This window comes from Garra rufa, chromosome 21 (genome assembly GCF_049309525.1).
Source record: "Garra rufa chromosome 21, GarRuf1.0, whole genome shotgun sequence".
In the NCBI taxonomy this organism is placed as follows: domain Eukaryota; kingdom Metazoa; phylum Chordata; class Actinopteri; order Cypriniformes; family Cyprinidae; genus Garra; species Garra rufa.
This window is the reverse complement of record NC_133381.1, coordinates 8900695-8924456: the sequence shown is the minus strand read 5'-3', so window position 1 is coordinate 8924456 and position 23762 is coordinate 8900695. Positions and strand designations below refer to the sequence as shown.

At 35.7% G+C, this 23762-nt stretch overlaps 1 protein-coding gene across 1 annotated transcript in view; it reads right to left on the bottom strand.

Moving 5' to 3' along the window:
* The window catches only part of kif26ba (kinesin family member 26Ba), a 134270-nt gene that overhangs the window by 48272 nt on the left and 62236 nt on the right, over positions 1-23762 (bottom strand). Inside the window, exon 4 of the mRNA XM_073827554.1 lies at positions 7443-7529. Coding sequence (XP_073683655.1) covers positions 7443-7529 — 87 coding nt within the window. The remainder of the gene's footprint in view (positions 1-7442; positions 7530-23762) is intronic.

The window sequence follows — 23762 nt, the reverse complement described above, 5'->3', positions numbered from 1 at the left end:
AATTTCTGTTGAGAGGAGTGGAGAGAAGTGGTTACTGTAAGGGAAAAAAATAAGGCAACAATAATAAACACCCTGGCAGATAAGAGCTGGTGAAAATATAGCTGGAAGTAATAATAACACTCAGTGTTTGTGTATAAATCAGGTCTAGAGATACAGTTACCGTGCAAACTATGAAATCATCAGGCTGAGCACTTTAGACGCCAATGGTGTGGGCAAACTTTCTCAGAAATGAGACAAATTATCACCTGGATTCATTGTCAGGGATATGAAGTGTGTGTTTGTGTATAAAACGTTTGTGTAACCCCCTAAGGGTTGTGACAAAGTACATGGCTGTGTTTCAATACTACGTGTGAAGTGCAAACTGAGGTAATTATTGTGACACTCATTAACGTCAGGAAAACAGTTTTCTCCCCCACACACACCGTTAACGAACACACTGACCAGAACCTTAATGAGCTGGCAAGGAAAGTCTCATAAAGTTTGACGCAAACTGTTGTCTACACCATGTGCTTCTAATTTGAACCCTCTTGTCCTACATAAAAAACACGACGTACCATTTGTTGTTACCTGCCAAAGACAGACCTGAGGAGAAGAGATGGAAATTATTCTTGTTAAAAGCCAAAACGTGTCAACAGGGAAATTGTATGAAAATTAGGAGGACACTTTGCTTGAATTGGCTTGAACCAAACTCAGGCGAGATGTGAATGTGTTATTTCGCAGAGGCGTTAATGAGATTTCCTTAAATAGCTTCTTAAAGGAACACTTTGATTTAGACAACAGACAACATCTCTCCTTCTCATCATCATCTCCAGAAAAGTACAACTTGAATAATCCTTAAGCCTTATATAAGCAAGCACATAATGCAATATATAAAATCTAAATCAAATAATTTAGTCATTAAATTAAAGCACAGTCATAAATATATCAAAAACAAACTGTACAAAACAATACCCTGGCATTACCATACAGTCGCTTAGGTCTTCTGCTTGTCAGCATGTTGCTATGGAGTTGCTAAAGGGTTCTGGGTGTTAGCCAGAGCATTATCATACAGTTGAAAGGTCTTCGGTTCGTCAGCATATTTTAATGGAGTTGCTACGGTGTTCTGGGCAGTTGCAAGGGAATCACCATACAGTTGCAAAGGTCTTCTGGATGTCAGCATGTTGCTATGGAGTTTCTAGGATGTTATGGGTGGTTGCCAAGGTGTTGCCAAAGCTCTCTGGTTGTCAGCCTGTTGCTGTGGAGTTTCTAAGGTGTTATAGGTGGTTTCTAGGGAATTATCATACAGTTGCTAAGGTCTTCTGCTTCTCAACATGTTGGTGTATTGTGTTCTGGATGATTCCCAGATCATTGCCATACAGTTGCAAAGTTTTGGTTGTCAGCATGTTGCTATAGCATTGCTAGGGGATTCTGGGTGGATGCCAAGGCATCACCATGCACTTGCTAAGGTATTTTGGTTGCCAACATGTTGCTATGGCATTGCTAGGGCATTCTATGTGGTTGCCAGGGCATTGCCACACAGTTGCAAAGGGCTTCTAGTTGTCAATACCATGTTGTGGTGTTGCTAAGGTGTTCTGGGTAGTACAACACTTGCTATGCAGTTGGAAAGGTTGTCCGTTTGTCAGCATGTTGCTATGGAGTTACTAGGGTATCCTAGATGGTTGCCAGGACATTGTCACACAGTTGCAAAGGCTATCTGGTTGTCAACATGTTGATGTGGTGTTGCTAGGCTGTTCAGGGTTGTTGCCATGGTACTGCCATACAGGTACTAAGATATTCTGGTTGTCGACATGTTTCTGTGCAGTTGCTAGGGTGTTCTAGGTGGTTGCCAGGGCATTGCTATACAGTTGCTAAGGTCTTTTTTATTGCTATGGAGTTGCTAGAATGTTCTGGGTTGTTGCCATGGTGTTGCCATAAGGTTCCTAAGAATATCTGCTTGTCAACATGTTGCTGTAGAGTTGCTAGGGTGTTTTGGGTAGTTGCCAGGGCATTACCATACAGTCGCAAAAATGTTTTGGTTGTCAGCAAATTGCTATGAAATTGCTAGTGTGTTTTGGGTGGTTGCCAGGGCATTGCCATACAGTTACTAAGATATTCTCACTGTCAGCATCTTGCTAGAGTATTCTGGGTGGCTGCATGTTTCTATACTATTGCTATAGGGTGTTCTGGGTTGTTGCCAGGACATTGCCATAAAGTTCCTAAGAAATTCTGGTTGTCAACATGTTGCTATGGAGTTGCTAAGGTGTTTTGGGTGGTTGCCAGGGCATTGCTGTACAGTTGTAAAGATTGTTTGGTTGTCAGCATGTTGCTATGGAGTTGCTAGGATGTTTTGGGTGGTTGCCAGGGCATTGCCATGCAGTTACAAAGATTGTTTGATTGTCAGCATGTTGCTATGGTGTTGCTAGGATTTTACAGGTGGCTACCAGGCCATTAGTATATGATTGCAAAGGTAAATGTATCTGAAGTATAGACCCGGTTACACTAAGAACAATAACTATAACGTTAACTCTATTACATTAACAACATAACTTATTGTTAGTATATTGCAATGCAGTTGCTAGGTGGTTAATTTTGAACTACATGCTCAAAGCATACACATTAATATGTGAATATTTATTTTATAAAGAGTTTTTAACATAAATCTACCACTTAAGACTCTTGAGTAAGTCCCAATTAAACTATACACCAAATTAGGACTAAATGTTAGAGAATTTAGTTTCACTTTAGCAAACAGCACTAGCAAGACATTTCAGTCCAGTGAGGCTAGAGAAAAAGATTACTCGTCTCTCACCTGTCCATCATTTAGGGGGCCCGAGGAGCCCTAAGTGTCCAGTCCTGTATCCCTGTCCTCTCTCAAACAGGTGTCCACCAGATTGAATGTGGAGTCTGACAGCTCATCAGGAATCCATTAGTTCTCCGTGTTGTGCTATTTGTGGATGCTAGATAATGTTGAGCACCCCTCCTCTAATGTATCCGCAGCAGATCGACCCAAGTGGTTCCTCTGCAATGAGCGAACAGCTTAATCCCCACACCTGAGCACTCCTGACTGCCTACGCACCGGCTCGCCAATCTCATCTTTCCCTCTCTTCCTCTCTCTCCCACTTTGAGCATATCTTTTTAGTTTCTCTCCTCCATGTCTCTGTTTGGCTCATTCTTCTGATTACATTGTCCAGGTAAGAATGTCCAGGCTCAAGAAGAAGCGAGACCGGGCGAGGACATCCAAACAGGAAGCAAGGAAGACACAGACAGGAACAACATCACATTGCCGCCTCTCAGCCCCTGTGCTCAGCTGATAATGTCTACTATTCAATCCCCGCACCAATCTTGTTCTCTCTCTCTCTCGCTCGCTCTTTCTCACTCTCTCCATCTGTAACATACCTCACACTTCTCCAAGGATTTCTTTTCAGCACCACAGGCAACAGTAAAGTTGGACCCAGTGCTCTGGCACCTCTGCACTAACTATTTCCATAATGTTCCAGAAAATCAGACAGTGGTCGCCTCAAAATTAAAGACACCAGACTACATGACCAATGTTCTGAAAGGGGGATATATAATACAGATTGAATCGAACTGCAAAGCCTCACAGGAAACTCTCTTCATGTTTAGGCTGCACAGATATGAGCATGAGAGCAATAACGTGTTAAAAAAACTTTATTCAACAATTATCCTCTTCCTCATCCCACTTTGCAGTGTGCTGCTATTATGGCACATTTAAACAATGTCCTTACTACCTTTCTGGGCCTTGAACATGTCAATTGCATTGCTGTCTATGCAGGGTCATAAAGCTTTCGGATTGCATCAAAAATATCTTAATTTGTGTTCTGAAGATGAATGATGGTCTTACGAGTTTGAAACGACATGAAGGTGAGTAATAATGACTATCGCTTTAACCTTTCTTAGAATATTAAAAACAATTATTCAAATAATGTCTTTTGAGTGATAAAGTTAGTAGAATGCTGTTTTTGTAACCTTTAAATAACATTATAATCACAACAAGAAAACTGGGCATTTAACATTTTAGAAACATTTCAAAACAACATTCCCACAATGTTTTTATAACCTAAATTTCTTACCTAAAAGAAATTGTGTTTTTTGAGGAAAACATTTCAGGAATGTTCTCCATATAGTGGACTTCTATGGTGCCCACGAGTTTGAACTTCCAAAATGCAGTTTAAATGCAGCTTCGAAGGGCTCTAAAGGATCACAGCCGAGGAAGAAGGGTCTTATCTAGTGAAACAATTACAATTTAGATATTTTTTAACCTCAAATGCTTGTCTTGTCTAGCTCTGCGTGTACTCTGTGCAGTCCTGTCCTTTTCTCCTCCAATTTCAAAATCACCCTACATCGCTGATTTACCTTTTTTGTGAAGGCTGTTTGATCTTTTTTTGCACGTTCACTTTGTAAACACTTAGTCGGTACTTCTGCAATAATGTAGGATGATTTTGAAGTTGGAGGATTTTGAGATGGGAGTTTTTCGACATACCCTAACGGTATTGAATTGGAATACACAGAGTACACACAGAGCTAGACAAGACGAGCATTTGAGCTTAAGAAGTATATAAATTGTCATGTTTTTTAGAAAATAACTGATTGTTTCGCCAGATAAGACCCTTCTTCCTTGGCTGGGATTGTTTAGAGCCTTTTGAAGCCACATTTAAACTGCATTTTGGAAGTTCAAACTCGGGGGCACCATAGAAGTCCACTATATGGAGAGAAATCCTGAAATGTTTTCCTCAAAAAACATAATTTCTTCACGATTGAAGAAAAAAAGACATGAACATCTTGGATGACAATGAGGTGAGTAAATTATCTGTACATTTTCGCTCTGGAAGTGAACTTCTCCTTTAAGCCAAGGCACTAAGTGACTAATCCACCACTAGATCAGACCTACCCAGCAGACTAATAGCGTCAGTATAAAACATCAGCTCTCTGTGCCAGAAACTGAGCTGAACTTCACTACTATCCTTAAAACAACCTTCATCTCCTCGAATGCAAAGAACTCAGAACATTCTTAGACATATCTGGGTGACGCCGCTTCACTCCTGCGGCGCTGGAAAGAAGGGAAGCCTGCAGCCTGAATTACCCTACAGTCGTGTTCTGGCGGTGCTTTGTGTCAGAGGGCCTGTCGTCTAATTTCCCTGTCACTTTTCATACATTCTGCTCCGATCCACAGCTGCCGTGCCGCCGCATTGAGATTCAACCTCAAACATAGAGCATGAACGGGGCAGGCCGCAGCGCTCCCACCGCTATAGCACACACCCTAGAGCTTTAACATAACACACAACTGTTACATATCGCTTCTAATTAGTCAGCATTTTATCCATATGGTGCAGATTAAAGGGGATTCGCTTGCATAATGTGAGTAAGCGGGGACGAGAGATAAGCAGGCGGCGGTTCAGCCACGGATATATGTATCTGCTTCATATATGTCAGCTTATTTGTGCTAATGAGTCTCATTAGCTAATACAATTAGAAGGGGTTTAATGGAAAATGTGACTTTAGGACTTTATATACTTGTACTATGCAAGTATGTACTTTGTTAGTAATAGGAAACTGGGTGTAGTAGGACATTGGTTGAATTAGCATACCAGAACACAATTTTTGTATGCTACTGTGCTATACCAAATTCAACCTGTGTGGCAATTTTATGACATAATGTCATATAATTGTCTTTATATCATAAACCTCCATATGATGCACTGGTTTAGCTTGTATATGTTAGCAACTTATATTTCAAATATATGTTTAATATATGTAACAGCACAGCTTAAGAAAGTACAAAATATATTAAAAATGTATTTCAGGAGACAATATATTTTCAATCTTAAAATACATTGAGTAAAGTCAATGTGTAGACTTGTTTTTCTTAAAAAAGAAAACATTAATTTTAATATTTTAAAATATTACTGTTTTCCTGCATTTTTGATCAGATAAATACAGCATTGGTCAGCATAAAAAAACCATGAAAAAAAATGTTACTGACCACAAAATGTTTGACAAAAGCACTTATTAAAGTATATATTAAATATAAGTACATACAAAAATATATATTTTTGCAAATATATTTATATGCATTTATTTGGCAATTTATTGGCCATTTTATTCTAATATATATAATTATACATACAAATTTAAAATTAAATAATATTATAAGTCAATTAAAAATATCAAATCTAAAATCTACTTATTCATTGTGTTATATGATTTATTATAAAGTATAATCTAAGTTATATAAAATATAAAAATAAATATTTTAATTAGTATTTTAATATATATAAAAATTTATATAAATTGTAAATTTTAAAATGAAAAAAAAAATTGAATAACATAAAAATCAGATGAAAGATATGCAAAGTGATTAGAAATCCAGTTTAGAAGTTAAATATTAATTAATATTTATTATTTATTTATTTATTTGTAATTAATTAACCATTATATATATATGTATTCATTACAAATAAATAAATAAATAAAAACATACTAATTAATATTTAACTTCAAAAACTGCATTTCTGATCACTTTTACAACAGAAAAAAGACAATCAACACAAACTTCTTCTCTTTTCCATAGCAAAAAGGATTGTGGGCAAAATTTGCCAACATGCACATATGCAAGAACTCACTAAATTTATATAATTTGGACACCCGGCATATTTTTAGTGTATTTGGGACGCTCTAATTCTTATCTTTGTGGTTTAGTTCTGATAGTACGTCAATTACGACACAGCACTGTGGCAAACCGAACTTGCAGTGGTTATTCATATTTAAATGAGCAGAACTCTGCAGCCAAACTCGGTCTTGAGATTCTGATTAAACGCCTCACTCAATTAAAAGCCTGACTGATACTATCTCTCAGCCTCTTTTGTATGCACACTTCTGACATGGTTTAAGTTTTGGGCCTGGTTTGAAAATTAATCACTAATTTATTAGCTTTCCGTACAACCCCATTGCCAAACAATGCCACGGTTCTCTGATGTTGACAGACCCACTGCTAATGAAGCTGTTTACTTTAGTTAGTATCTGGAATACCTAATGAGCCATTATGAGTTAATTGACTGGGCTGGGAAGCATTTATTTTGGGGTCTAAAGTCAGCCCGCTCAGATTAAACCAAGGGTTAATCAGTGCAATCCCAAGAGAAATGACTTTTTCCAAACTTAGCTATAAAATAGCTCTCTCTCTCAGTAGTGCTTTCAGAATATAAAGCTATTATTATGCTGAAAAACATAGTTATTCAATTCTGAAGGTTTCTATTATTCATGATGACTCAAAGTTTGTGTTTCATTACATAGCCTATCTATGCCATTCTTGCATGTGATTTTGTGTGTGTTTTTTAAATTGTGTGTGCAAGAGTCTATAGATATGTGAAGGACTGTCAAGAGATGAATATGCTAAAATAGAGTATAACCAGAGGAGTTGGACCCGTATAAATCTCAGCGACTCTGACCTGTGGAGCTGTTTGGCACTTGGAGGCTGTTTCGGCAGATAAGGCTCTCCCAGACAGCCAAGCTCAGGAGATGAAGCTGCTTCTTCACTGGATCATCAAACAAACCATAGAGGCAGAGAGCGCTCAAGCAAAAATAGAGCGCTTTGAATTACAATTCTGCCTTAGTGAGTCAGCACTGGCAAAGCCATGGCTGTGGAAGGCCAAAAAACAACCTGGTCAGTCTACTCATTGAACAGGGCGACATATTTCACATATATATTCAATTCAGAATATATAGATGTAAATCTCAATATATACTTGTAATTCTGAATATGTAAATGCAATTCAGAATATATAGTTGTAAGTCTGAATATGTTACACCAGGCCAGCAGAGGGAGCCTTGCCCCTCACTAACTGTTGCTGCTCCCTCTGCTGCTTCACTGGTTACTTCCTGTTTGTCAGCCATTTAAGCAAGCCCATGCCACACACCGCAAAGTATTGTTCTGCTCCTAGCTAACCTGACCAAGCGTTTTCCAAGTTTCCCTTGTTGTTTTTGCCTAGCCCTAGCCATAGTTCTATTCTTGTTTTTTCAGTCTTAATTTAGTCATAGTTTTGCCTCGTTTTCTTTGTTTGTTTTCCTGTGTTACATTGGACTGCTCATCTGGATCTCGACCCTCGCCTGTTTTATCAGATTACGCTTTTGTCTTGCCCTTGATATTCCTGTTTGCTGGTGATTGACCCTGCCCGTTGTGACTACGTCTGTCAATAAAGCTGCATTTGGATCTACCTCTCACCGCCTCTGTAACAGAATATATAGAAGTAAATCAGAATATATAGCTATATTTCTGAATATATAAATGCAATTTAGAATATATAGTTGTAAGTATGAATATTTAAAAGTAAATCAGAATACAGTTATAATTCTGAATATATAAATGCAATTTAGCATATATAGTTGTAAGTCTGAATATATAAAAGTACATCAGAATATATAGTTATAATTCAGAATATGTAAATGCAATTCAGAATATATATTTGTAAATCTGAATATATAGAAGTAAATCAGAATATATAGTTATAATTCTGAATATATGAATGTAATTCAGAATATATAGATGTAAGTCTGAATATGTAGAAGTAAATCAGAATATATAGTTATAATTCTGAATATGTAAATGAAATTCAGAATATATAGTTGTAAGTCTGATTATATAGAAGTAAATCAGAATATATAGTTATAATTCTGAATATGTAAGTCTGATTATATAGAAGTAAATCAGAATATATAGTTATAATTCTGAATATGTAAATGAAATTTAGAATATATAGTTGTAAGTCTGATTATATAGAAGTAAATCAGAATATATAGTTATAATTCTGAATATGTAAATGAAATTTAGAATATATAGTTGTAAGTCTGATTATATAGAAGTAAATCAGAATATAGAGATGCAAGTCTGAATATGTAGAAGTAAATCAGAATATATAGTTATAATTCTGAATATGTAAGTCTGATTATATAGAAGTAAATCAGAATATATAGTTATAATTCTGAATATGTAAATGAAATTCAGAATATATAGTTGTAAGTCTGATTATATAAAAGTAAATCAGAATATATAGTTATAATTCTGAATATGTAAGTCTGATTATATAGAAGTAAATCAAAATATATAGTTATAATTCTAAATATATATATGCAATTCGGAATATATAGTTTAAAGTCTGAATATATAGAAGTAAATCAGAATATATAGTTATAATTCTGAATATGTAAATGCTATTCAGAATAGTTGTAAGTCTGAATATATAGAAGTAAATTAGAATATATAGTTATAATTCTGAATATATAAATGCAATTCAGAATATATAGATGTAAATCTGAATATATAAAAGTAAATCAAAATATATAGCTATAATTCTGAATATATAAATACAATTCAGAATATATAGATAGAAATGTAAATCATGAATATATAGTTATAATTCCTAATTTACTTCTGTATATTTATAATTCTAACTATGTATTCTGATTCATGTTTATATATTCTGATTCATAACTATGTATTCAGATTTACTTCTAGATATTCACAATGTGCATTTATACATTCAGATTTTATATAATTATTTCCTGTTTGGTGCTTCATAACACACACACACACACACACACACACACACACACACACACACACACACACACACACACACACACACACACACACACACACACACACACACACACACACACATGTTGGGTTTACATTCCATAGGCGTAATGGTTTTTATACTGTACAAACCGTACTTTCTATCGCCCTACACCTACCCTACACCTAAACCTAGCCCTCACAGGAGATTGTGCATACTTTTACTTCATCAAAAAACTCATTGTGCATGATTTATAAGCCTGTTTCCTCATGGGGACCTGAGAAATGTCCCCACAAGGTCAAAATCTACTGGTATTCCTATCCTTGTGGGGACATTTGGTCCCCACAACGTGATGAATACCAGGTACACACACACACACACACACACACACACACACACACACACACACACACACACACACACACACACACACACACACAGCATACACACTTATATCCTGTTCCACTCTGAAATACATTACGTAGAAGTAAAATGGGCTTCTCCTGTTGAGCCAAAAAGGCTGCTTGGGAATCCGAATGGTTTTTGGCCTACAAGCAAGATATAAACACATGGCATAAGTGGTGCTGAGGTGAGCTGAGCCTCCTGAAGGCCAGATCCATTACTGCTGACTGCAAACTGAAGTGCACACACCAGTACTGAATGTGCTGTTACTATGGTGACGCTAGTTAACAGCTGACAAAGAGACTGACTGATGGGCATATGTGTGCTTCAGACGTGAAAGGACAAATGTAGGAATGTGACAATATGGTCCAGATTAACAATTTTGGAAAGACTGCTTTAATTAATAACCAACAGCCAATTAATAAGATAATTTAAATAGCATGCACAATAAGACCAGGAACATGCATTTTAAAAAAGTAAATAGTGTACATTTGGACAATTTCAGTAAATATTACATAAGACAGCTGCTTTATCAGGCCACTGTTTATTTATGTTTGGAAAAATATTGTAGATCTAGAGCGCATGCAGAGGAACATCAGACTCAATTAGGACCAAAGCAGGCTGTGTATCCATTTATAGTACCAAAGATCCTCTGCTTCACAGGCTCCAGGGTGCCCTCCAAAATTAATAATGTCAGCCAAGGCAGGAAATGCAGGACTGGGAGGCAAGGGGTTGCTGTAATTGGACAACATGCAAGTTCCTAACGTTCGATAATCATAAGCTTTGTGCCAAAACCTAGTGAGCTGCCTACATAAACAGTATTTTAAGGCATCACAGGCATCAAAGTTACCTTGTTTTGGCCGAACTGAAGCTAACATGAAGCAAAATAAATGTTTAATAGAATTTAGTTTAAAAGTATTATATATAATATAATAAAAAATAAAATACACATAATTTATGAATCATAATATATATCTAAATTATAAAATAAAATATAGTAATAAATGGTCAGAATTGGTCAGTATGCTTCCTTAGAAGTTGTCTATCTAGAACAGCTCACTAGCTATTGGAACAAAGCCATAATGTGTGGGTGGCCAGTTTTTGCCATGCTTCCCTTTATCCCAACAAGCTCCTATAGCTGCCACTGGCAGTGTAATGGAATTGTATGCAGACTCACCCTCTATTTACATTAAATTAAATCAACGAACGGAAATAGGACCTGCAGGCTCTTATCTCCAATCCATCCAGGCCTCCGCTGATCTCTAGAGGTCAATTTCATGCCTCTGAGTGATAATGCTGATAGTAATTACCGTGATTATCATCAGAATTATTGCGGCTCTCATCGATGGCTGACTCCGCGGCTGTTATATGATTAACCTATGTGCTTAAGCATGTCATTTGGCCGTAGCTTGTTAGATAGTAACTCACCGCGAATCTCACAGAATCAGACCGGCCTGGTGAGTCAAATCATATCAATTAATCATGGGACTGTGTTCTAATTGTCCTCCATGGCAAAATCAATGCTAATACAAAGCCAAATGTGAACGAATATTCTAGTTTGGGACCAAATGTACTGTAAAGGTTTGAAAATCAGCCCATTGGAAACCCAAATGAGCGTTACTCTGAATATTAGGTTGGATGTCAGTGTTGAGCTCAATGCCTGTGGTGGTTATGGTGCAGAAAGAGCTCATAATCATCTCTGGCTCTAGTCTGCATTTATAATTTATGTTGAGGTCATTGCAAGGCCTGATGTCCACTTGTCAGTGCATTGTGACGCTCTTTAAGTGATCGCTCACGTCCTCTCACAGCTAAATGGATGGGATCAAGAGTTAATTGCCCTGAATTTTAAGCAGCCCCTTCTTCCTGTCAAACAAGATGAATGGGAAAGAGAATGAGAAAGAGACATTTGAAAGAAAAAGGGATAAAGATCATCGCTTATGGCTCAGGGTCGTCATCATAATTCTAGCTTTGAAACAGATCATTGTTATTATCACAATCTCTGGGCTGTTATTCTCTGTGTGTTTTTATTCACTTGCCTTTAAAAATCAAATTTCATTAGAAAATACATTTATATCACTTAAAACACTGATCAGGAGCTAGTTGCTTATTACCAGCACATAACCAGCTAAAATCAGCTCAAGACTAACTTAAACCAGCTCATAACCAGCACATGACCATCTTAAACCAGCTCATAACCAGCACATGACCAGCTTAAACCAGCTTATAACCAGCTCAGGACCATCTTAAATCAGCTCAGGATCATCTTAAACAAGCTCATAACCAGCACATGACCAGCCTTAACCAGCTCATAACCAGCTCAGGATCATCTTAAACCAGCTAATAACTAGCTTATAACCACCTCAGGACCATCTTAAACCAGCTCATAACCAGCTTATAACCAGCTCAGGACCAACTTAAACCAGCTCATAACCAGTTCAGGACCAGCTTAAACATGCTCATAACCAGTTTATAACCAACTCAGGATCAACTTAAATCAGCTCATAACCAGCTCAGGATCATCTTAAACCAGCTCATAACCAGCTCAGGACCAACTTAAACCAGCTAATAACTAGCTTATAACCAACTCAGGACCATCTTAAACCAGCTCATAACCAGCTTATAACCAGCTCAGGACTAGCTTAAACCAGCTCATAACCATCTTATAACCAGCACATGACCATCTTAACCAGCTCATAACCAGCTCAGGACCATCTTAGACCAGCTCATAACCAGCTTATAACCAGCTCAGGACCAGCTTAAACAAGCTCATAACCAACTTATAACCAGCACATGACCATCTTAACCAGCTCATAACCAGCTTATAACCAGCTCAGGACCATCTTAGACCAGCTCATAACCAGCTTATAACCAGCTCATAACCAGCTCAGGACCAGCTTAAACCAGCTCATAACCAGCTCAGGACCCATTTAAACCAGCTCATAACCAGCTTATAACCAGCACATTGCCAGTTTAAATCAGCTCATAACCAGCTCAGGATCATCTTAAACCAGCTCATAACCAGCTCAGGACCAACTTAAACCAGCTAATAACTAGCTTATAACCAACTCAGGACCATCTTAAACCAGCTCATAACCAGCTTATAACCAGCTCAGGACTAGCTTAAACCAGCTCATAACCATCTTATAACCAGCACATGACCATCTTAACCAGCTCATAACCAGCTCAGGACCATCTTAGACCAGCTCATAACCAGCTTATAACCAGCTCAGGACCAGCTTAAACAAGCTCATAACCAACTTATAACCAGCACATGACCATCTTAACCAGCTCATAACCAGCTTATAACCAGCTCAGGACCATCTTAGACCAGCTCATAACCAGCTTATAACCAGCTCATAACCAGCTCAGGACCAGCTTAAACCAGCTCATAACCAGCTCAGGACCCATTTAAACCAGCTCATAACCAGCTTATAACCAGCACATTGCCAGTTTAAATCAGCTCATAACCAGCTCAGGACCAGCTTGAACCATCTCATGACCAACTAAGGACCAGCTTAAACCAACTTAAACCAGCTGCCATGCTTCAAAACATACCTAACCAGCATATGCTGGTTTTGTCAACAGGGTTGGCTACAAGACTTTGTCAAGGAATGTTTTAACATGTTGCTATGCAGTTTCCAGGGTGTTGTTCATGATGGTCACCAGGGTGATGCTAAGATGTTCAAAGTGGTTTTAGTATTTAGGGTTTAGCTGTTTGCCAAGGTGTTGATATGTGGTTCCTAAAGCATTATGCGTGGCTCCCAAGATGTTGCTATGTGGTTGCTAGGGTGTTCTGAGTGATTTTAACATGTTATGCAGTTATAAAGGTGTTCTGGGTAGTGGCCAGGATGTTGCTAAGAGGTTCTAATTGGCTTTATCATATTGTATTCTGAGTGTTTTTCAATATGTTGCTATATGGGTGCTAGGGTGTTTCTGAGAGGTTGTTATGTTGTTCTGAGCGGTGTGGTTGCTATGGAGTTATGAGTGATTGCAAGGGTGTTGCTATGTGGTTGCTAAGTTGTTCTGGATGGTTGACAGGGTGACGCTAAGATGTGTTTTAGTGGCTTTAGATGTTGTATTCTGTTGTATTCTGAGTGTTTTTCAGTATGTTGCTATGTAGTTGCTAGGATGTTCTGAGTGGTTGCCAAGGTGTTGCTATGTGGTTTGCTAAGGTGTTCTTTATGTTTTTAACATTTTGCTATACAGTTGTGAGAGTGTTCTGGATGGTTGCCAGGGTGTTGCTAAAAAGTTCTGATTGGCTTTACAATGTTATTTGCTATGTGGTAGCTAAAAGGTTCTGATTGGCTTTATCTTGTTGTATTCTGAGTGTTTTTCGGTACATTGCTATGCAGTTGCCAGGGAGTTGCTATGTGGTTCCTAAAGTGTTCTGGCTAGTTTTTAAAGTTATTCTGAGTGGTTTTAGCATGTTGTTGTGCATGTTATGAATGTGTTCTAAGTGATTTCCAGGCTGTTGCTAAGAGGTTCTGATTGGCCTTATTATGTTGCTATGCAGTTCCTAGGGTGTTCTGATTGATTTTTGCATGTTGCTATGTAGTTCCAAGGGTGTTCTGAGTGGTTGCCAGGGTGTTGCTATGTGGTCCCTAAAGTGTTCTGAGTGATTGCCAAGGTGTTATTATGTGGTTGCTAATTGTTCTGAGTAGTTTTAGTATGCTGCTATGCAGTTGCTAAGGTGTTTGCAAGGGTGTTGCTATGTGGTTGCTAAGGTGTTCTGTGTGGTTGTCAGGGTGTTGCTATGTGATTGCTAAAGCATTTTGAGTGTTTTCAGCACACTTCTATGTAGTTATCAAAGTGTTTCAATATGATTACTAGGGCTTTTTGGGGGTTCATGAGAAGTGACTGCTAAGGTGATCTGGCCTCAAGCAAAGGAAAGATTTACCGTCCATAAGGCAACAATTGCCTCCCCTCAAAAAAAAAAAAAACACAAATAAAGGAATAAAACACATCTAAAATGCTGCTCTGGGTTAAAATAACAAGGATGTGCTAATTTAGAGAAAAGTGCCAGTGTCAAGCATGAATATACATATCTATATATACACACACACGCCAAGCGCGGCTGTAGTGAAATGCCGTCAGAGACAGGCGTCCCCTGAGGGGAATATTTATGGAATAAATCAGGCTGGGCTCTTTAGAGGGACACTAATGAAAGCTCTCACTCTCCTCACACCCGCAGCCCCGGCGCTTCGGCAGCTCGATCCATCATGCCAGCGTGTGGGGGGAGAGACGGCCGCAGAGAAGGGGGCTGGTCCTGCGACGGAGGGGTCAGTGCTTATGTGAGGGGTTTCTTAGGTGACCCTGTTTGTTTTAAAGGCCACGGTGAAGTAAAACGGTAAGGAGGTGGAGCGCTGCAAGGTGCAGGTCGAGGGGGGTGCCACTTTAGCTCCCCGGAGATGGAGGCACGGGAGAGTTAATGAAGGAATCGACACGCGCTGCACACAGTGACAGTGGCAGCGGTTCCGCATGGCTGCTCGCATTATATCATCTCTGGGGTACGTTCCCCACACCCCACCTTCATTTGTTCACACACAAACCATCTGTAGCACAGCGAAAGGATCAGAATACATTGCATTAAATCTGTTTCTGATTAAAGCTGCTTCTTCAGGGAAAAATGAGAATGTGAGTATTAAACATGAACAGTAACGAAAAGGTTTTGTTTTCAAGAAAAAAAAATGTAAATCTAAGGGAAATTTAAGCAGGCATTTTATGCAGGCAGACAAATGTAATCATTTATTTAGGAAATAAATAATTAAATGGCTTAATGTTCATCTTTGTAATAGTCTAACTGTAATCTATAATGTGCAAGCTCAATTTCAATATTTGCATATACAAATAAATAAATACATATTATATATGTGTGTGTATGTATGTATGTATATATATATATATATATATATATATATATATGCAAATATTTGAAATATATTTTTGAAATATGTCAATACTGAAAATTTAGGAAATAAATAAATGTTCGTCTTTGTATTCTATTTCATAAATAAAATAAAATAAAAATAATAATTCTAAAAATATAATAGCATGTTTATTGATATATGCAAATACTGGATACAAACAAATAGATACATACATACATAAATGTTTGTATTCATAATTATTTTATAAATATCATTTAAAAACATTATTATTAAAATGTAATTGCATGTTTATTGACATATAACAATACTGGAAATTAAATAAATATATAAATGTTGATTGCATGTTTATTAAAATGTATGTCGATACTGGAAATTTAGGAAAAAAAATAAATAAATATATGTTTGTCTTTGTAATCTGTTTCTTTGATTTATTTTTAAAATAATAATAATTATAAAATTTAATTGCATTTTTATTAATATATGACAATACTACAAATTTAGGAAATAAATAAATAAATGTTTGTCTTTGTATTCTATTTCATAAAAATAATTTTAAAAATAATTACAAAATATAATTGCATTTTTATTGATATATTCCCATACTGGAAAATAAATATATAAATAAATGTTTGTCTTTGTAATCAATTTGATAAATGTAATTTTAAAAAATAATTATAAAAATATAATTGCATGTTAATTGATATATGCTAATACTGGAAATTTAGGAAAATAAATAAATGTTATTTTTGTAATCTATATCATAAATATGATTTTAAAATATTATACAAATACAATGTAATCAATGTTTATTGATATATAAATATAGGTATGTATGCATGTATGCATGCATGTATGTATATATTTAAAATAAATAAATAAATAAACAAATCAAACAAACAAACAAATAAATAAAATGATATTTCATTGTTTTCTTCCCTTAGAAATATGAGATTATTCACACATATATACAAATATATATATTTTTAAACTAGCCAAACTGTTTACAAATAACCATCTAGCTGCAGCAGCAGAAACAGCAGCAGTGGGCTCTGGGGAGGGTGTTTAGATGGGGGTAAAGCAGGGCTGTGAGGGTGGAGGGAAAGCAGATGGATTGAGAAAGAGGAGGAGAACGACCTGTACTGGAATTGAGCCATTGCTGAGATGTCAATTTACCCTCTGCACGAGAGAGACCCATTCCTGTGCCAACACACCTGGGACGGCACACCTGAGTGGGCCAGGGCAGATCTAGAAATAGATCGAACTGATACGGCTACATGATTTCTGAATGCTCTCGAGATCACCTTACAACACAAGAACCTCCTTAAGGGGTGTGAGAAATTGGGATACCACAAGCAAACTGAGAAATATAGAGTTCACATCCTTGCATAATCCCACTTTAAACAACGGGATGAATGATTACTAATACAGTGACAGATAAGGATCCGTATAGGAAAGCATGGAGACTGTGATACAAAACAGACACAGAGCTCTAGATAAGAAACCACAACACTGTAAGGCTTTTTCCGCTACAAAAACATTAAAAGAACACTTCCATATGGGCTGCCCGCTCTACCGTTTTAGGTCAGTGTGTCCTTACTTAAAGTGCAGCGGCCGAGACCTGGGATCAGGGGTACCGCAGGAACAAATGAGAGCCACAGGAACGTGACATGGCTGAGTGAAGTCAAGGAAAGGAGAGGAGGGGTTGTTGAAATGTCAGGCATGGTTGCGCAGGGGTGACGGTTGGCCCCCTGACTCCAGCGAGCAAGGTTGATGATAGAGTCTCTCATGCAGGCAGATAGCAGCAGCAGCAAGATCAGCTATTCATCGTGTGCCAACAGCAGACAGCAACTCACAGACTGGAGCTGATGGAGCCAACACAGGGTTAGTAAATCCACTTATGAAAAAATGTCCTATTCATATTAATATTCCTGCTCAGAGCCAGCTTATTTTTTAATAAAATAACTGCATTGTTGCATAACTGCATGGTAAAATAAAATAAAAAGCTTCTGAAAGTTTCTTTGCTGTTGGTTATATAACTGCATGGTTAAATAAAAATAAAAATAAATTAAATAAATTCACTTTTGGAAAGAAAGTCCTGTATTGACCCGTTCAACGCCAGCTGAATATTAAAATAATTTTTAAGAAAAAATATTTTAATAAATTAAAATTAAATAAAACAAAATAGAGTGTATGCAAGTTTCCATTTTCCAGTAATTCCATTTTTTTTAAATATTTTTACATTTTTACATAAATTAAAATAAATCCACTTTTGAAAAACATGTTCAGCTGAAAGACTTCAACATAGTTTCTGCCAAAAAAAAAAAACGGAGTTACAAAATAAAAGTCGCTGAATCATTTACTCAACTGATTTGTTCAAAAACATTCAGTCACTCACATCATTCACAAAACAAGTGATTCATTCAGCAACAAAACCTATATGAACAAATCACTTCATTCATAATGCTGTTCATTCAAGTGATTGTCTTCATGAGTGAGTCACTGAATCATTCACTCAAACAATTTGTTCAAAATCATTCATTCAGAAATAAAACAAATGATTTATTCAGCAACAAAACCGATATGAGTGAATCATAGAATCATTCACTCAAACGATTTGTTAAAAAAATTCACTCTGAAACAAAACAAATGATTCATTCAGCAACAAAACCTATATGAGTGAGTCATATAATTATTCACTCAACCGATTCGTTCAAAACGCTGTTCATTCAAGTGACTGTCTTCATGAGTGAGTCACTGAATCATTCACTCAAACGATTTGTTTAAAAACATTCATTCTGAAATTAAACAAATTATTAATTCAGCAACAAAACCTATATAAGTGAGTCATATAATTATTCACTCAACTGATTCATTCAAAACGCTGTTCATTCAAGTGATTGTATTCATGAATGAGTCACTGAATCATTCACTCAAACGGTTTGTTAAAAAACATCACTCTGACACAAAACAAGTGATTCATTCAGCAACAAAACCTACATGAGCAAATCAATGAATCATTTATTTAAGCAATTTGTTCAAACACATTCACTTTGAAACAAAACAACTGATTCATTCAGCAACAAAACCTAAATGGGTGAGTCATAGAATTATTCACTCAACCGATTCATTCAAAACACTGTTTATTCAAGTGACTGTCTTCATGAGTGAGTCACTGAATCATTCACTCAATCGACTTGTTCAAAAACATTCATTCTAAAATAAAACAAATGATTCATTCAGCAACAAAACCTATTTGAGCAAATTACTGAATCATTTATTCAACCAATTTGTTCAAACACATTCACTCTGTAACAAAACAATTGATTCGTTCAGCAACAAAACCTATTTGAACAAATCACTGAATCATTCACTCAACCAATTTATTCATAACGCTGTTTATTCAAGTGACTGTCTTCATGAGTCACTGAATCGTTCACTCAAATATTTTGTTCAAAAACATTCACTCTGAAACAAAACAAGTGATTCATTCAGCAACAAAACATATATGAGTGAGTCGTAGAATTATTCACTCAATTCATTCAAAATGCTGTTCATTTAAGTGACTGTCTTCATGAGTGAGTCACTGAATCATTCACTCAAATGATTTGTTCAAAAACATTCATTTTGAAACAAAACAAGTGATTCATTCAGCAACAAAACCTAAATGGGTGAGTCATAGAATTATTCACTCAACCGATTCATTCAAAACACTGTTTATTCAAGTGACTGTCTTCATGAGTGAGTCACTGAATCATTCACTCAATCGACTTGTTCAAAAACATTCATTCTAAAATAAAACAAATGATTCATTCAGCAACAAAACCTATTTGAGCAAATTACTGAATCATTTATTCAACCAATTTGTTCAAACACATTCACTCTGTAACAAAACAATTGATTCGTTCAGCAACAAAACCTATTTGAACAAATCACTGAATCATTCACTCAACCAATTTATTCATAACGCTGTTTATTCAAGTGACTGTCTTCATGAGTCACTGAATCGTTCACTCAAATATTTTGTTCAAAAACATTCACTCTGAAACAAAACAAGTGATTCATTCAGCAACAAAACATATATGAGTGAGTCGTAGAATTATTCACTCAATTCATTCAAAATGCTGTTCATTTAAGTGACTGTCTTCATGAGTGAGTCACTGAATCATTCACTCAAATGATTTGTTCAAAAACATTCATTTTGAAACAAAACAAGTGATTCATTCAGCAACAAAACCTACTTGAGCAAATTACTGAATCATTTATTCAATCAATTTGTTCAAACACATTCACTTTGAAACAAAACAATTGATTCATTAAGTAACAAAACCTATATGGGTGAGTCATAGAATTATTCACTCAACCGATTCATTCAAAAACACTGTTCATTCAAGTGACTGTCTTCATGAGTGAGTCACTGAATCATTCACTCAAACGATTTGTTCAAAAACATTCACTCTGAAACAAAACAAGTGATTCATTCAGCAACAAAACCTACATGAGCAAATCACTGAATCATTAACTCAACTGATTCATTTAAAACTCAGTTCATTCAAGGGACTGTATTTGTTCAAAAACATTCACTCTGAAACAAAACCTATGTTTCAGAAGTGATTCATTTGGCAACAAAACCTATACGAGTCATAATCATTCACTCCAACGATTTCTTTAAACACACTGCAACTGTTCTTGTTGTGACTTTGCTTGGAATAATTTTTGGAAAATGTAAATTACAAATGTTTTTATAATACACAACAGCAATATATACTATACTATGACAGAAATTCAAAGAGAGAGAGAGACAATCTGCCGCACATATCAAAAGAAGTACAGAATGTGTTTCTTGGTTTCTGGAAAGGTGCCGTGTAAATTACAGATGCGCAGTTGAGTTTGACAGCCCTGCCACATCTTTAACTGAACACATCCGGATGGTCAGGTCATGACACCTGTCCCATAAAGCACAGCACTCTCTCAAGAAGGCATGTTACGACGTCTGTAAATTTTCAGGTGCACACAGTGAGGCCAGGGGAAAAGCGCAAGGGGTGTGACACGGTCCTGTTTCAAACAAAGAGAAAAATGTGTGCCAGGTGTACATATACACACACGCACTTTGGCAGGATAGTCTTTACCTGTCAAACAACAGGCCGAGACACATATATACACAAAAGAGGGCCGTCCTTCATGTAAACCCGCACCTTCGGCTGAAATTTACAACCTTCTTTTTTTACTGCCGAAGGATGGCTGACATTGTCTGCTACATGAGGGCACTGCGGTTATAAATCACGCGGCACACTCTCTCCTGCTCCTTTCACTGCTCTGAAAAAAAAAAAAGGAGCAGCAGACACATGTGGAAAAATGCAGAATCAATAGCAACACAAGGAGCGTGGGATGGGCATTTTATATCTAGTCAGTGTTTTTTAACTGGTTTTGCTTCAGGATTTTACTATAGACATGAAGGGCAGACTCAAAATATTATCAAAACATTTCATAGACAGAAATAAAATGATTAAGATACAGTTGAAAGCTGAATATAATATTGAATAAAAATAATATTATTTGTTTGTTTGTTTGTTTGCCTGCTTGCTTGCTTGTTTTTGTTCTTGGTAGTTGATCTGTTTGTAATTTTCAGTAGTTTTTTGTTTTTAATATATGCTATTTTATTGTGTTTTATTGATTTTCAGCTGTTTTAGTAAAATTATTTGCATTTTTAAAATTTTCAGTAGTTTTAGTTTTTAATATATGGCTGTTTTATTCCTTTTTTTATTCTTTTTCATCAGTTTCAGTAAAATTAGTTAAATTCTTTGTCATTTTTAGTCGTTTTTGTTTTATACATTGCTATTTTATTATTTTGTTATTAATTTTCAGCAGTTTTAGTAAAATTAATTACATTTTATTGTAATTTTCAGTGGTTTTTATTTTTATATATGGCTATTTTATTATTTTTTATTCATTTTCAGCTGTTTTAGTAAAATTATTAGCCTTTTTGTCATTTTCAGTCGTTTTTGTTTTTATATATGGCTATTTTATTACTTTTTATTAATTTTCAGTAGTTTTAGTAAAATTAATTACATTTTTTGTCATTTTAAGTAGTTTTTGTTTTTTTATATATGGCTGTTTTATTCCTTTTTTATTCTTTTTCATCAGTTTCAGTAAAATTAGTTAAATTCTTTGTAATTTTTAGTCGTTTTTGTGTTATACATTGCTATTTTATTGTTTTTGTATTAATTTTCAGCAGTTTTAGTAAAATTAATTACATTTTTTGTCATTTTAAGTAGTTTTTGTTTTTATATATGGCTGTTTTATTACTTTTTTATTGATTTTCAGTAGTTTTAGTAAAATTACTTGAATTGTTTGTAATTTTCAGTAGTTTTTGTTTTTATATATGCCTTTTTTATTATTTTTCATTCATTTTCAGCTGTTTTAGTAAAATTATTAGCATTTATTTTAAATTTTCAGTAGTTTTTGTTGTTATATTTGGTTATTTTATTATTTTTTATTAATTTTCAGCAGTTTTAGTCAAATTAATTACATTTTTTGTCATTTCAGTAGTTTTTGTTTTTATATATGGCTATTTTATTATTTTTCATTCATTTTCAGCTGTTTTAGTAAAATTATTAGCATTTTTTTTTTGCAATTTTCAGTAGTTTTTGTTTTTTATATATGGCTATTTTATTTTTTTATTCATTTTTTTTTCACTTTATTAATTTTTATTTCAGTTTTACCAAAACTCAAGTTACTAATTGTACTGCCAATTAGCTGGGATAAAAAAGTATTTTCATATTTTATTTCAGTTAACATTTCAGTTTATTTATTTTGCAATTTCAGCTTTTGTTTTAGTTGCCAATAATAACCCTGGTTCGTAAGCCTATGTATTATTTTCCTATTTATACATCATTAAAACCATAGCTGCAGATTAATATTTGCATTCAATATTGTTTTTTCCTGCTGTCCTGCGACACACCAGTTGAAAAGCACAGATCTAGTATATACGCTCAGTCTGGCATCCACCAGCATGGTTGATATGAGGCCAGTAAATCACACTGGACGCCTTTTAACCTCTCTGTGATCTGAACATTAAAGAAATATTTACAGTGTCTGAGCAATACATCTACAGTATAAGATCCCTCATAGGGATTAAGAGCGCACAAGCAGTATAACAATTCAGTCTACAGATGAAGCTAAATGTCATCAGTTATAATTGTTTATCCCTCATGTAAAACCACGTACCACATCTCAAGAACAGAGGCGCTGCCAAATGGTTTCTACTGTAAATGTTTTCTGCCCGCTGACACATTTGATAGACGGCTATGAGAGATGTAAAACAAAACAACGGACAAACAAGGAGAAGCTGAAACTTTTTCCAACAGAAAATCCTCTCATGAATATTAATTATAAATGGGATGACATTAGCACTGGAGCAGGATATTAATCATGTTCCCAGGCAACTGTCAGCGAGCTAATTGGATGAAACAACCAGCCAATCAACAGCCATCATCACCAAAACACAACTAAAGTAATTTAAACAGCCTATCAGGAGATCGGAGGGATTCTCTCACAGATCTGACACGAACACTGACATGAAACGCTACTCAAAAACCATTTTAATTCCATAATCCATAAAGATGTTTGCCTTGAGAGCCATTTCATAGGCAAAGCAAATCCATGCATTTTCATCTTTGTAATAACCTGCACCAATATATCATGTGTTAGAAAAGTACGATTTTTTTGTTTGTACTATACACACACAACTTCCAGCTCTCTAGCTCACTTTTCTCTCTAACACATCAACTAGTGCGCTGTCTGAATTTTAAAGTGAGCTAGATTAGTATCGAATATCACCCAAATGACATATCAAAGGGAGACGTGGTTCCTGCTAAAGTTGAAGCTGAGGTTAGCACTACTGTCACAC